Source organism: Sorex araneus, chromosome 6 (assembly GCF_027595985.1).
Source record: "Sorex araneus isolate mSorAra2 chromosome 6, mSorAra2.pri, whole genome shotgun sequence".
NCBI classification, from domain to species: domain Eukaryota; kingdom Metazoa; phylum Chordata; class Mammalia; order Eulipotyphla; family Soricidae; genus Sorex; species Sorex araneus.
The window spans coordinates 155,715,136-155,731,086 of record NC_073307.1 but is presented as its reverse complement, the minus strand read 5'-3'; the positions used below and the strand labels follow the sequence as shown (position 1 = coordinate 155,731,086).

Below are 15,951 nucleotides of genomic sequence, written 5' to 3'. Positions count from 1 at the left end.
AAACAAAACACTTGGGAGACGGGTCACTCCTTTTGTGCTCAGCAAGTTTGTAATCAGTCATTCCCTCTGAAGAAATTTTAGCCATGGGTCAGAGCGCAGTGGTAAAGCACTTGTCTGAGCATGCATAAGAATTGGGTTTGATCCTTGGCATCGCAAAAAAAAAAAAAAGAAAGAAAGAAAAAGAAAAAAGAAAATTGTAGTGGCTTTTTCATTTTGTTTTCAGGGCAGACCCAGTTTTGTACCCAAGGGTACATTCTTGGCTCTGTGCTCAGGGATCACTCCTGGTGGTACCCAGGGGACCATATGTGATGCTGGGAATTAAATCCACGTTAGCTGCATGCACGGCAGGTGTCCTACCCACTATACTCTCCAGTCCCATTAATTACATTTTTTTTTAAACCAAAAAGTGTAAAATACACAAATAAATCTAAGAGCTTTAAAGTCATAAGCCTTTGCTTTGTCAATGAAAAGATCTTGCTTGAAGAAGAAACCATTTATAAAGAAAAGCTTGAATGACATGAAATAAGCCTCATTTCAGTTGTAGTAGGAAACTCTATATAAAAATAACAGCAAAACAATAGAGTTCTAGCAGAGGCTGGGCACAAAGGTTATTGTCGCCTCACTTTCTTTGAACCCAGCACAATGCTCCTGTTCCTCTCCTGACTTCTTTATTTGGTACCCAGTCAGTCTCTGAAACACAAAGGATCTCCTCCCCCATCCAGGAAATGTTCTTGTCCTGGTTTGACTCTTTCAACCCTACAGTGCTTACACCTGTCTGTTAATAGCCCTCGCCAGAGTGGGTTTCCTCCATGCACGCAATTTTGTTGACGCAAATGCTATGGAATAGAACTCAGAGCTCCTGTAGGTCTAATCCATTGAGTTTGGGACCCCCCAGGGAAAGGACACAGAGTCACCCATCCCACCTCACAAAGCGAGCCCCCCCCTGAAAAAGCCAAGTCAACGAAACCGACCCAAACTTAAATTTAAACTTGGACCCCCCCCCCCCAGAACAAGAACTTGAGTTTTGATTGACTTTTAGTGTGAAATAATTGGTACACCTGAGACTTTCTGGATTCACAAGTCATCACTTGTTCAAAGGCTGGACTGGATGGTAATTTCCACGAACGTTCACTTTTGCTAGTGTCTTTCATTCTCTCAGGAACGTTTCCCCTGAGTTCTCTCTGTCGGGAAGCAGCCAGACTGCTGTGTATTGTTTTCGAACCACTCTGAATAGGGCCTCACCCTGTCCTCATGACTAAGTCCGAAGCATGTGTGATGAAAGAGCGCTGTGATTTCAACCTGGTTCATATTCCATCCATTGTTCATGACAACTGGGGTGACAGTGCCTGTATCATCGAGTTGCTAATTACGGCGATGTGAGGTAACCTTGTCAAAACCGTGTCCAACTCCAAACTCAAGAATAATTACATAGACACTTTAAAGCAGGTCTTTTAATGCACATCCCCAATTCACAGCTTCAGCAATGTCATGAGTCGAACTCACCTTTGCTCCAAACACAATCTTTTTTGGGCGTGGTGGTAGGGGTTTGGGCCACACCTGGCTCTGCTCAGGGCTTCCTCCTGGCTCTGTGCTCAGAAATCACCCATGTCAGGGTTTAGGGGATCATATGTGGTGCTAATGGAACCTGGATGGCTGCATGCAAGGCAAGCCACGTGCGCTATCCCCCTGTACTCTCTCTCTTGGCCCCCAAAACACAATATCACTATTTTCACTCTTCTCTTGACAATAGGGCAACAAATACGGTCTTTAAACTAAAACTAAAATTGTACCATTACTGGGGCTGGAGCAATAGCACAGCGGCTAGGGCGTTTGCCTTGCACGCGGCCGACCCGGGTTTGATTCCCAGCATCCCATATGGCCCCCCGAGCACCGCCAGGAGTAATTCCTGAGTGCATGAGCCAGGAGTAACCCCTGTGCATCGCTGGGTGTGACCCAAAAAGCAAAAAAAAAAAAAAAAGAAAAAAAAATTGTACCATTATTGTGACATGGTAAAAAAAACTTTTTTTTTTCCAGTGTTGGAAATGGATTATATAAATACATTTTCTGACCCTCTGTGGCAACAGTGTACAGTAATATATTCATAAAGTGAGGGATATATAGGTTTAGGAATGAAAAAGACCTGGGTTCCAACTTTGTGTGCCATTTGCTGCGTAACTCTGACCAAGTTATTTCATTGAACTTATCTGTCAAACAAGATTAATGCTACCTACTTTAAAATATTGTGATAATAATAATATAAAGTCCTCGTCATATTCCTTCAATATTATACACTCAATAAATGTTAGTTACTACTTTTATTATCCAGGAATTTGAATTGGCTAAAGAATCCATGACTTCAAGTTCATCATTTTTCAGTCTTCTCAGAAGAAATAGAGTTAAAAATATATTAATCCCAGGAGGCTGTTAAATGCCTACAAAAGTTAAAAAGTGGGTAGAAAAGGTTAGAGCACTACACACACACACACACACACACACACACACACACACAGAGGCACGCACACGCATGCATACATGCATGCACATATGCACATGCTTTCAATGTTTGATGAACACACACATATACAAACACACGTTCATGTTTTCAATCCTATTTGAGGAAAATACCCACAGTTCTTAAAAGTTTTCAACGGTCCTGTGAAAGCGGGTCTCACAGAACTGACATCCCATTAAAAGGTAAGAGAGATGAGGGAAACTGCTATATTTTTTTGTCATTAGCAGAATAATGGCTCCCATGTGCTGGGATGCCAGTCTGAGGAGAAGAAACGACTCGGAGGTCATGGATGGACCTCACCGTCCAATGTGAAAGCTCCTGTAGCACTTTGAGACCCCACAGCTTCTTCTCGAAGAGACCACCGTCTCCGGCAATGGGTACCCCATCAGGATCACTGGGGGGGATCTTGTGTTCCAGGAGCACCATTAATTCTTCCAGTTGGTAAGCGAAGGCGGAAACTTGGAGCAGGAGGGTGTGTATTGCTTGGTGGAAGTCACCTTCAGTGGGGGTCAAGTGCACCTGCTGGTCTTCTAACAGCCTGCCCAGCATGGCGTGGAAAGTGCGATACGCCTGGAGGTTTTCCTGAAGTCGCTCGGCCTCGGTCAGCTCACTCCAGCGATCGGTGCTGGCCATGGGCACCCCATCCACAGAGTCCAAATTTATGTTCTCATTCAAGCCTTGATGCTTCACCTGACCGAGGACACGGGAAAGCATTACATTGTTGGCAGCTACCCCCAACGTTTTCATTTAAATTTTATGTAAAATCTTATTTTTCTTGTAGAGGATCCAAATGGTAAACAAAAGGAAGTTTCTTTGGGTGGGGTCTAGAAACACTTTAGGAAAGTGATATTCTTGAAAAATAATATGTAATATATATAATATATATATACATATATATATAAAACATACACACACTGCAGTCTTCTTGGTAGGGGCTACAACTATGTTCTAAAAGTTGAAAAACACCGAGGTCCAGAATCATTCTTCCTTCCCATAAACTGGACTATTTTCATAATAGAACTCAAGGGCTTTAAATATACTTGAAGGCTCCAGGAAATTCTAGGACATAACTATTAGAGAGTGTTCCTATGTGCTCTCTCCTCCACTGTCTCCTCTCCATGTGAAAATTCTCCTTTAGAAAATTCAGTAGGTATTAACAATTGGTACCTCAAAGTCTGATGTATGACTGGCAGAGGGGTATGAAGATAAACCAAGTATCATAGAATACTTAAATTCAGAAGTCTACAGAACAACCTGGGTGTTTCACAGCATGCCTTCCCAAGAGCCTGATGGCAAGATCCCTCTATCAGATAAACAAATCTGACACATTGGTTAGCTCCTTAAGAATTTGGCACCCAATTTCCCAGGGGATCCTTTTGTTAGCACAGGTAACCTATTAAGACGCTAGTGCACATATAACACATATAAAATAAAGAGGTTGTCCTGGGGAAAAAAGTGGTTGGGGTTATTATATTCTTTTCTATCCACTCCTATAACCCCTTAATCTGTTTTGTTTACAGAGACTTATCTGAACAGGGTTTATAAAGAACGCAAACTTAAGAGGGCCCATGATGAATTTATTCTGGTAGAATTCAAATGATCAAATTAGGAAGAGCCTTCATGACTTGCCCAGAATCCCACATATATTTTCTTATTTATAGGGAGCCACTTTCAGCTCAAGAAAATCTGGCCCTAAGCTTCCTACAGGGTCACGTCAAATGAGAGGGGCCCGATATAAAACTGGTATGATTAAAGCATTCACGACTGATAATGTGACTGGGCTACGAGGGCAAAGGGCTGGAGCAGAAGAGATGAAGTGAAAATAGACAACAGGAAAACAGGCAACTTACATAAGACTCCATAAGGGCAGCCAGGTCTGAACGGATCTTCCTTGCTAGCCAGATAGAACGGCTACAGAGGTCCCGGCGGACAGGGGTCAGCGGTGGAGGCTCTGCAAAGGCCATTCCCTAACTCCACTGTCCCGGGAAACAAGTGAGCCGAGTTCACTTCTGTCTACACTGGTCCAAGTAAGAAATGTGACTCTCAGGCTAAATCCACTGGGCATTCTCTACTAATGGGATTGTGCACCCCACCCCCACCCGAGGCCTGACTCAGAGGTGGCAGCAAATTCCTGGCTATGGATTTTTGTGCCTGTGGAATCAAAGGCCCCTTTTTAATCAGTTTTTTTTCCCCCTGCAGCGTCTGCCTCCATCTCTCCTCCACTCAGTGCCTTGCATACTTGTTTTTATGTCATTGTTTTGGTTTTGCACTTAGCAACAAGGTCACTATCCACTAATCCTCATGACACCCCTGCCTAATATAATCCGTTTTACACACACACACACACACACACACACACACACACACACACACACACACACACACACTCACTCATTATCACTCTAACTTGTGCCCCTTTTTCTTTTTTTTAAACGGGTACAAATACTATTATTTGTATACTGCCATTTACTAAGAATTTACCCTGAGTCTAAAAAGCCAGTAACTAGGGCTCAAAACTTAAATGTCTTTGATTCTGTAGTTGCTCTTCTCATGGACTCAGTTTCATTCTTTGGGTATTTCACCTTTTGCTCATCTAACAAAAGCTTATGTGTAACAGATTCTCTAAAACCACGTTGCTTCACTCTTATTCTTTGCGATATATTTGAATCAAGCCATTTATACTTGATTAGCAACCAACGAAGTAGCACCTCTCCCCTCAATGGTGGGGTCTTCTCCTCAGCTTCAGAATGAGGAAGGAACTGTCCAGGCCTGCTCTCTTCCCAAGGACAGTAAATATCCAATGGTAACATTTTTCGGGCAGCCTCATTCAAGTGATAACATGCTTTTGTCTTCCGTATCTCAAGCATAACCACAGTTCTTAACAAAATAAGATACACATTGGGCTTAGAAATCAGGGCAAGAGTGTAGGAGCACTTTTGGAGTTGTTCTACTACGCTGAATTCTGTAGGTTTGATGATGCCAATTGGGTAAGAGCAGAAAGTTTCAGCCCCAAATGAATCAATGTGCTTTTACTATTTCATACCCGCGACATCTCTACATGGAAGCACATGTCTTCTTCTCAGGGGCAAATTTCCTTAGGTAAACCATGAGATTAAGGGAAGCAACAAGGTCAGGTGGCTCTCACAATTTTAGAATGCAGGAAGAATTTTCTTTAGGTTAGTGCTTGACATGAACGTGGGGTTTTGTGAAAAAGCAATAAATATGAAATACTGCCAAGGTTCTGGAATGAATAGAGCAAAGTTGACCTCAGCAGCCTTAATACTCTTCGCTATTAAGATTAACATGGCCACTTTCCTACTGAAAAATGGATTTCCTTTTTTTTTTTTTTTTTTTTTGCTTTTTGGGTCACACCTGGCGATGCACAGGGGTTACTCCTGGCTCTGCACTCAGGAATTACCCCTGGCCGTGCTCAGGGGACCAAATGGGATGCTGGGATTTGAACCCGGGTCGGCCGCGTGCAAGGCAAACGCCCTACCCGCTGTGCTATCTCTCCAGCCCCAAAAATGGATTTCTAAGTCTACCACATGGTCGAGGACCGTAAGACACCTGTGCATTAGGAATGAAGAACTAAATCAAGTTAACTCCTGATTTTCAACATAAGCAGTTGCATCTGTCTATGAAATTTGAAGGTACTTGGTTTACTGATTAATCTAGCAGTTATTTTTTTTTCACCCCTAGGATAACTGTAACTCAGTACAACCAAGGAAGACAAGTTGCTTCCATGAAGACTTTTATTTTTCTTCTTTACATATTTATTTTGGATATGCCTTATCTAGATTAAGAGAAAACAAGGATTTGAAAAGCAGAGTATCCCTTTTATTATAATTTCTTCTTACATAACCTTTTCCAACCTAGATTCAGGCAGCTAACTACCTGTGTCTCCCTCCAATCAAAAGGAGAAGGGTCCTGCACATTACAACAGGAAAAAAAAAAAAAGAAAAAAAAGGCTTTTAGGAAATAAAATATTTTAAAATTGATCCATTACAATTTTTTCAATTTGAATACATTGGAAAGGGGAAAAACAAGTAGGGGAAATGGTGCTTCAACCAACCAGACTAAAAAACCTTAGTTAGGTTTAGTACACTCTACACAGGTACAAAGGAGGTTCAAGTGCTCTTATGTGGATGTTTTCCCTTATTTTTTTTAAACTCCCAGTAATCCTGGCCAGTGTTTAGACGAATTCTGAAGCATTAACGCAAAATGACCCTGGGCAACCACAAACAAGGGGAAGCACATCTCAAAACAATACTTGTGTGTAAATTACTCTTCAGAATTGAGAATTGCCAGTTCAAGATGGATATGAGGTGGAGAGAGTTATTTAAAAAGCAACAGAATCTAAGATTAGGAATGCATATTTTTAAGATTGAAGAGCTCACTGAAAGGACAATGAAGAGAGAGTCTGAGGAGAAAGAGTGCCTAATGAACAACTAGTTTACTTATACCAACTCCTTACTATGCTAGCACCCCTTTCTCAAAAGAAAAAAGATCAAGTCCAGGTCAAGTATTTCTAAAATTTACTGCAAAATGCTAAAGAGAATTGTAGGCAAGTGACAGCTACAGCAAGGGGTAGAGGGGAGGTGGGGATAAGAAAGCAAAAAGTATCTAGTTATTAGAACGATTTGCTTTTGGTGGGAAAAGGAGTGTGTTACAGTAAGAACACTTTCTATCTCAAAGTTTTTGTTAATGCAGCTTGTTTTTGTGCAGGTAGCTGAGATATCTAATGACTAACCACTGCAAAATGTAATTTGTAGAGAGAAAGGATAAATGTGAAAGTAGTCAAGGTATAGGGATAGTTGCTAAACAGCACAAAATGGGACTTTTGCTGGAGTGGAACAACTTTGTTCCAATCATTCTATCCAATCATTCCTCTAACATTTTGAAATCTATCCAACAAACCAAGTCAACTCCAAATCCTTATTGTAGGCAGAAAAGCATATTATACAGCCCTTCTATCCTTACTTCAATTTCTACCCCCTCATCAGAGAGATCTCAAATCTGCAAGACTCTTAAAAAACAAAAAAAAAAAACAAAAAAAAAAACCACAATAGTGTATTTGACTTTCAATGTAGGTGTTTTACTCCCTATTTCCTGGCAGTTCATCCACTGACACTAGTGGGTGTAAAGTAAGCCTCTTTCAGAAATGACATTTTGTTGCCTCTCTTTGGGGAGGGGGAGGGGAAAATCAAAGAAAAAATTGACAAATTTTGCAGTTTTAGTGTTTGTGAAAAACAAGCTGTTCCTTATTTTGTTCTCGGGATAACTTCATTCTTTCCAAAAGCCATCATACATTTCTGACAACAATGAATAGGGCAAGTCTTTAATTCCAGTTTGAGATACAGAGAATAGAAACTGCCCTTCTAATTTCCCTAAAAATAAGCAAAATAGGTTCTATAGTTTTTTATGATATGAACTTGTACAAAAACTGTTTCTCCCAGAGATGATAATAAGCAACCCACCCCAATCTATCTTTAGAAACGCAGCAGGATCGTAAGAATTTCAGGTGACAGCCAAATCATTACGCAAATTTACTTTGTCAATTGCGGCTTTTCCTCTTCTGAAGTGTAATTAAAGGGAAACAAAAACAGAGGCATTTTGACTGTGTGACTCAGACCACTCCTTTGCTGATGGCAGTGTCCTTCACTAATTGGGAGTTGGAATGAACCAATGATAAAGCAAAGCACAAACAAAAAGGTGAGCCAGTAAGAAACTAAGTGTAAAATGATGGGGGCAAACAAAGAAAACAAAGAACAACCCGGAAACCGAAACAAAATTCACCAGAGAAAATCTTTTTATCTGTAATTCAGACCCTGAACAACCCTTCTCACTCCCCGCAAAATTCCTAAATCTCAATGCTCTAGGAACTCAAAGAGCACTAAATACCACAAACCTAACATCCTTTGCTAAAAAGGCTTCCAAAAAAAGCACTAGGCTACTGTAGTGATTTTGTTAGTGCTGAGGACCAGCTTTCTTTAAAGGCCACTGGAGAGCTATGATTTGAGAGGCTGGCTATGCTTCTTTAAACCTATACTTTGCCTTCAAAAGTACCTCTTACGGAAGTGTCAAGAATAATTGAATCTCTCCCAGCCCCACAAAATATAGCAACGAAGACAAAAAAAGAAAAGAAAAATCAAATCAGACTTTCCATTAATAAATAAGGAATCTCAGGTTCCACAACACAAAACACACATGTTCAAAGTGCAAATTTCTGCCATGAGTCTGGGACGTGTCTCACTGATCCAGAGCCCTGCCTTATGGTCACGCGGACCATAGAGAGGGCAGCCCCCTCTCTGGTGGGAGCCTGCTTCCAAGCAAGTGAGCACCATTGAGAACCATATGGAAGAGTTGAAGGGGTGGGGAGGAGGGGCGGGTGCAGGGGTCAAAGAGGAAGAAGGTGGTCCCCGTGTATCCATCTTTTCCAGAACCCAGTGGGTGGTAAAGGAAAAGGGGTGAGAGTAGTGTGCTGTTTTAACAGCTCACCTTGCTAAGGGGCCCTAAAGTGCCAAGTCAAGCTGCCAGCCTCCAGAGAGTAGAGTTATATGATACTTGGAGGGTTAAGTGTGCTGCAATGGAGAGAAGCCAGAACCATAAGGCAGCAGTCAGGAGAAGGGGTTTAGAGTACAGTAATATACTAGGAAGTTCAAAGCTGATCTGGGGCACATCAGTTACATGTTGGAAAAGGGGATCTGCTGATGAGCAGACGTCTGCTCGGCCGGAGTTGCGTATCAAGAGAACCCGCACTCTAAGAACTGCTTCTTCGTCTACCTTTCTGGTCAAGGCAACATCAGTTTTATAAAGGGGACAATAGAGGGAGAAGAGGGGTGGGTGTATGTGTGTGTACTGTGATCCACAATGGAAAGAGCAGGCCCTTCAGTTATTTTACTAGATATTAAATGCTTTAAATTTTTTTTTTTGTCCTTTTTATCTTTAAATACAAAGTCTGAGCTGTCCCAGTGCCCAAAGTCTTCCTTTCCACTAAGGTCCAGTAGAGTCTGAATCTTCAATCAGAACCTCTGTGGTAGCACCGAGTATATCCGAGTTCATGACCAGCCCTTCAGTGCCCCCGCTGCTGCCGCTGCCCACAAAGATCTTCCCGTCAGCCATCAGGCTCACCCGTTCCGTCCCACTACAGTAAGACTTGGACATTCCTTCCGCCTCAAGCAGCAGGCACTCTCCAGAGGTGGAGTTCCCCAAGGGCTCAGAGAGAAGGGGCAGGCCCTGACCGTCTGCAGGTTGCGCCAGGGACTCGGGGGTCGTGCCCAGTATATCCGTGCTGGTGATGAGGGCGCCTGCATTGGCAGCCAGAGCTTCAGCAATCAGCACCTCGGGGTGGCTTTTTGCTTTGTGAGCCACTACACTGTCCTTCTTCTCAAATTTTTTGCCACAGATATTGCAAGAGAACTGATAGAAGGAGTCTGCATCGTGCTTCTTCATGTGCCAATTAAGGGACGCCTTTTGCCGACAAGTAAATCCACAGATTTCGCATCTAAGGAGAGTGGGAAAGGAAAGGGCTGATGAAATAGAGACATAAAGAGAACTCTTACTCAGGGTCAGGGTGAGAAATGAGAGGTCACGGATTTTATCTGACAGCTAACAAAAGCAACGGAATAGCTCAAGTAGTCAATACACACTCTTTAAACTTAGTGAAAGTAAAGGGCAGTGGCAGCTGTAATATTTGTAAAGGGGCTAACCCTTGACTGGGTTCTAAGTACTTCCCATTCAGACATTCACCAGTACACATAAATACTCACTGTAAGGGCTTCTCGCCAGTGTGAATCATCCGGTGAACTGCCAAATTGTGGGAACTCTTGAAGGCTCGAGCACAATATTCACAGATGTAATCCCTTTGATCTAAGGAAAAGCACAGATGTGGTTAGTGTTTCATTCAGAATCCCTTTCTAAAGTAATTTTTTCTAGCTTATATTACATTGATGGATGATCCACAGGTCTATTTAGAATAAAAAAATCTAAATTTTCAATATTTAAACATTTTAGATCAATAAAATCTAGGAGAAATAAAGTTCTCATCTTGAAATCAATTTTACCACTAACAGACTTTTTACTTTCCTTTACAGCAAGCAAATAACTGTTTTTCATGGATTTTATTCCTTGGAAGGCCCATTACCCCAATTGTGTTAAAGAGTCAAATACGTATTTATAAAACATGGCATTCAACACAATGATCATCTAACACCTGTGGGAGGGCCTATATAAACTAGATTTGCCCATGGTCAGAAGCTTCAAGGTGCTTGGGAAAGGGCAGTTGGGACAGAGACGGGACCAGTACAAAAAGATAGTTGGAAATGGTCACTCTGGAAAAGAACTGTGTGCTGAAAGCAGGTAAACGAACAAACATGCTAACCCCTCAATATCTGCATTTCGAACCATAAGACCCAAAGGAGGTGGGGGAAGGGATGGCAAGAGGGGGTGGAGAGGAAAGGGTGGGTGGAGGAAAACGGGTCATTGGTGGTGGGAAATGTAGACTTGGAAAGTGATGGGTGTTGCAACACTGTATGACTGAAACCCAATCATGAGTAGCTTTGTAACTGTGTATCTTATGGTGACTGAATAAAAAATAAATTAAGACAAAAACTAACAAAACAAACACATAGTGCTAATCCGGATAACTACTTAGTATTTCTTAGGTCTTATCCACTTTCCCAGCTCATTAGCAGTTAAGTTACCTAGACAGGGATTTCACTCACTCAGCCTAGATTTTCTTTTTCTATTTGCATGAAGAAAACTAAAACGAGTTATTCAGAAGAGGCAAACTCTAATAACAACATAACAAAACTATTAACCAAATGCAAATACCTGGAATGGACTGAAAAACTCTCCAAGAGTCTGAAATAGTAGGCTAGTATCTGAAACTACTTTTCTACAGGACAGAAGAGTAAGGAAGAAAGAATGGAGACGTGGCAGCAACCATCAGGAAATAAGAGCAGAAACAACTCTGAACAGATTAAGAGCTAAGTTCAAAGCCTCGTGTTGTAAAGATCTATGCTGTTGCTGCAAGTCTTGTGAAGAATACAGCAATTTATATGATCTCATTTCATCTTTGTAACTCTGGTACTGGCATCATTGCTATTTTACAGGTGTGGAAAAGTGAGAAGAAAAATGAACTTTGCTAAGTTCACATAGATAGTAAATGATGTAATGGTACATCCATCAGCATGATCTTTGGTAGGGTAATTTTACCCATTTTTGGTAGGATATTACCAAATCCTACCTATTTTGGTAGGATATTACTCTGTAAAACTATCCAGAAAAAAATACGCAAGAATATCAAGATTCTGTTATGGGGCTATCGATATAGTTCAGAGGTAGTGCATTTGCCTTGTATGTGTTGAAGTACGGGGTTCAATCCCTGGCACTCCACCAAAATATGAAAAGAAAGCAAAGAAGAAAAAAAAAGCGGTATGCACTCATTCCAAAGGTCTAATCCATAATCCAATCTATTCTGGTCAGCTGGTTCCACTGAGATTGTCAGTGGCTATAAGTGAATGAATTTTAATGTATTCTATAATATATACTTGTTATGAAAAGTATATATTGAAGCACACTAGATTCTGCTGAAAATTAGCTGTGTGACCAGGATGAAGTTATTTAATGTTGCTAATTTCTTAGCTATAAAAAAAAAGCTAAACCAAATGAACTTGGTGATGTTGAGTAGGCAATAATGCCTATAAAATTAGATGCAGAAAATATACTCAACAAAATATTTCTAGGTCTTCAGTTCTTAAAGAAGCCTTAGGATGCAACTTCTAAAAACCTAATCTGTAGGCTGGAAATATACTATAGTGAATAGGGTGCTTGCCTTGTATGCAGCTGACCCAGATTTAATCCCGGAGTACAGATTCAGCCATAAGCCCTGAGCGCCACCAGGTGTGATCCAATCCCATACTCGGACATCCCCAATAAAAACCTAGTCTGTTCATTCCCTTGTAAATGTTTATTTCACTTGCATTGTAAAACTTCTTTCCACAACACTTGGCTATATTCTTTAACAGCATGCTGCATTTAGCTTCTTGGTAATGAGTTTTGGTAATCATTTTGATCAAAAAAAAAAAAAAATACCTGTATGATGTTTGGCATGCCGCAGAAGTTGCTTCTGGAGCCTGAAGAGGCGCCCGCAGGAAGGATGGGGGCACACATATTTCTTCTTTAGCAAATGCTGATATTTAATGTGGTGCTAAATCAATAAAAGTAAAGAAGTATAAAAATGAAGTCCACTAAAGGAAAACCAAATACTCAGTACATGGGTAGAGGCTGTATAATGAAAATATTAAGAACTCGTAAGTCTATGTATGATTCTGGAGATCATACAGAAGTGAAGCTGCCCGCCTTGCACACTGCTGACCCTGTTTGATCCCAAGTAATGCATGTGATTCCCTGAGCACTGCAAGGAGCCATCCCCGGGCGCTACAGAGCCAGGAGTAAACTCTGAGCAATGCCAGGTGTGGCCCCCAAACAAAAACAGAACAAAGGCAGAAGAACGTAAGTCTGTGGACTGGAGAGGGCTAGCTGCAATGGCCAGAGCAAGCCAGCATGGAGATGGCCCATGTTATATCTGACAATACCTGCCCACCCAAAGCAGATAAATTCAGGCTATGGAGCTACAGAGATGTAGCTCAAATACCAGAGCGGTGACATGCATAAAGGTTCTGGGTTTGATCCCTGGCACCATACTCTATGCCACCCTCACAATTACCCCCCACTGCAAGCTGGGGAGCCCCCCCAAACTAGAAGGCCCCAGCACAAGAATGGCTCATCACAACGAATCAAAGAATATGCTACGGAGATAGATCAGAGGGGGAACTCCAGATCATGGGATCATAAAGCTGGATTCCAGTCAGGGCCTGTCATTTACTATCAGTGTGACCTTAGCATATGTACTTAGTTTCAACTCTCATCTGTGAAATACTGATAATGTTATTTCATGGAGCTGCTGTGAGGTCTCCGGAGATCACATACTACACTTAACTGTAGCTAGTGGCACAAAGCAAAAAAAGAGAGTCATTACCATTATTGTAAAAGCAGTATTTTTTCCCTTAGTTTCATCTTTGCTGCAAATAAGATGAAACAGGCATTTCTCAAGCTGACTTTTCTGAGGAACCAAATAAAGATGTAGATTTCCTTATTTTTTAATTATTTATTTTTTGGAGGCATGCCCCTATCAATGCTTAAAGGGGCCTGGCATCACATGTGACTATTTTTGGTCCAGTTATACAGGTCCGATGGTTCAGTGTTTGGGCCCAACAGGGTTGGAAGCAAGCAGGGTTACGACTGATAGTGTTTTGGGGACAGTCAGTTTCAGGAATCCCTATTTATGTGCATACACTCCAGTCCTAAAAACAAATTAAAAAAAAACTTTATTCTAGGTGTCTGGGAGACAGTGCAGAATTTTAGGGCCCAGGTCTTGCCGTATGCCTTCCCCAGGTCCACTCCCAAGCACCACATGACATGGCCCAAGAAGCCATGCATCCTTGGTCCTCCTGAGCACTGCTTGGGAGCACTCTCCCACTCCCCCACCAAATACTTTAGAGTAATAAAAGAAAAATCGCTTGCTTGAGCTGTTGATTTTAAAACAAAAACATATCAAAATAATATCTACCTGTATCTTGGTATGTTGTCATAATCACTTCTTGTAAGTATTTACTTCCCAATGAGAAACACTAGGATACATACAAGTTTACAAGAAAACCTGCATTTGAACTCATGGTCTTATTTTTATTAAAAACAAAACAACAACAGCAACAAACACACAATGACTGTTTTCCTCCATGTTTCACGTTATTGATCAAACCTACAAAATTTCATTAAGGAAGAGCTCCTTAATTATGAGAATCAGTAATGGAACTTAACCTAAAAAGATAACTTACACAATGGCATCACTGACCTGCAAATAGCGAGGGTGAGCAAGAACAGTTCCGCACCCTTCCATTTCACAGCGGACATACTGGATTGGAGGCTTTTTTCTATTATCAACATGTGAAAGAGGAGTTAGTAGCAAATAAAGCAGTTTGCAGCAGTAACTTTAAACCTCAAACTGTACTACAGGGAATAGCTATTTTATAGTAAAAAGGATAGAAAAGAAACCCTTTACGTGTACATAACTTTTTACAGAATTTGTTAAGATATAACCAGAATTTGCCAAATGTTTGGAGACTGAAAACAAGTCAAAACAACCACATAAAAAAACAGAACCCAGGGCTGGAGCGATAGCACAGTGGGGAGGGCATTTGCCCTGCACGCGGCTAACCCGGGTTCAACTCCCAGCATCTCATATGGTCCCATGAGCACCACCAGGAGTAGTTTCTGAGTGCAAAGCCAGGAGTAACCCCTGTGCATCACCAGGCGTGACCCAAAAAAGGAAAAAAAAAAACAACAAAAAAACCCAGAACCCAAAAACCCCATGAAACAAACCAGAAATACACAAAAGGCAAAGTATTTAGTAGCTTAAGAGTCCAGTCAAAGTCAGTAACAAAGTAGCTTTACGCCAAGGGCATGACTGAGAGGGCTCTCGAAAACTCTTAGATAGCTATCCCTGTGTAACTGTTATGGGGGGCTGACCTTTCTCTGGCATACAAGCGGCCCAGCTCTGACATCTCGAAGAGATGCGCAGCTGAGTTGTCACAAGTAGGCCTGGTCTCTGGGCTGAGTCTCTGGAGCTTCCTCAGGATGGAGGTGAGCCGAGTCCTGCCCTGCAGGAAGGCCCAGCGCTCGACCCACAACCAGCTTCCTCTGGCATACAAACGGACCAGCTGCTGGACTCATCTCAAGGAGAAGAGACACCAGGCTGCTGAATCCTCCCAGTTCCATGGCTACTGGGACACATAGTTGCATACACAAATTTCACAGTAAAGACAGCCCACACAGCACAGCAAATTACACGAGAAGCAGTGGGCTCAGAAGCCCACTAAGCTCAGTGAGTGAAAAAAGTAACACAGAAGGCTCAAAGTGCATCTAACAGCTCAGTAAATCTTCAGACAATGATTTCAGCAACACCAGTGTGAGATAAGCTTGTAATAAGCAATATAAAGTCAATTCTGTGCCCGCTAAGGCAGCAGGCCTGGGGTGGGGGGATGGTGAGAAACAGCAAATGTTGGTGGAGGGAAGGTCACACTGGTGGTAGCATTGTTGCCAGAAGACTGAAGACCCGAAACAACTGCATTGTGAACAAGGTAAATCACAGTGCTTAAGTAAATGTTAAGTTTCAAACATAAAAAAAATTGTTATGGGGCCTAACAGATGTAAACTATGTAGCTGCCATGAGAAACATGGTGTAACACGACAGAAAAGCAAATCACTCACCTCCTTTTAGGTAAGCGTGGACTTTTGTCATCTTTTCTCCTTCTTCCTCTCCTGTAATTTAAGAACAAAGGAATGTCATGTATTCTGAATTGAAGCTCATAGAAAGG

At 41.7% G+C, this 15,951-nt stretch overlaps 2 protein-coding genes across 5 annotated transcripts in view; both read right to left on the bottom strand.

Moving 5' to 3' along the window:
• Positions 1–1,541: 1,541 nt before the first annotated feature.
• CNTF (ciliary neurotrophic factor) lies at positions 1,542–6,123 on the bottom strand. Its single transcript, XM_004620417.2, has 2 exons — positions 4,363–6,123; positions 1,542–3,202 (listed from the first exon to the last, which is right to left on the bottom strand). The coding sequence occupies exons 1-2, from the start codon at positions 4,474–4,476 to the stop codon at positions 2,717–2,719; spliced, it is 600 nt and encodes a 199-aa protein (XP_004620474.1). The 5' UTR covers positions 4,477–6,123; the 3' UTR covers positions 1,542–2,716.
• Positions 6,124–6,250: 127 nt separating this feature from the next.
• Positions 6,251–15,951, bottom strand: part of ZFP91 (ZFP91 zinc finger protein, atypical E3 ubiquitin ligase) — a 30,529-nt gene continuing 20,828 nt past the window's right edge. For all 4 annotated transcript variants that reach the window (XM_055141378.1, XM_055141376.1, XM_055141377.1 and 1 more), the window contains exons 7-11: positions 15,845–15,895; positions 14,430–14,508; positions 12,608–12,722; positions 10,282–10,381; positions 6,251–10,016 (exon numbers count right to left, since the gene is read on the bottom strand). In XM_055141378.1, the coding sequence (XP_054997353.1) occupies positions 9,506–10,016; positions 10,282–10,381; positions 12,608–12,722; positions 14,430–14,508; positions 15,845–15,895 (856 nt within the window). In that variant the 3' untranslated portion in view covers positions 6,251–9,505. The remainder of the gene's footprint in view (positions 10,017–10,281; positions 10,382–12,607; positions 12,723–14,429; positions 14,509–15,844; positions 15,896–15,951) is intronic.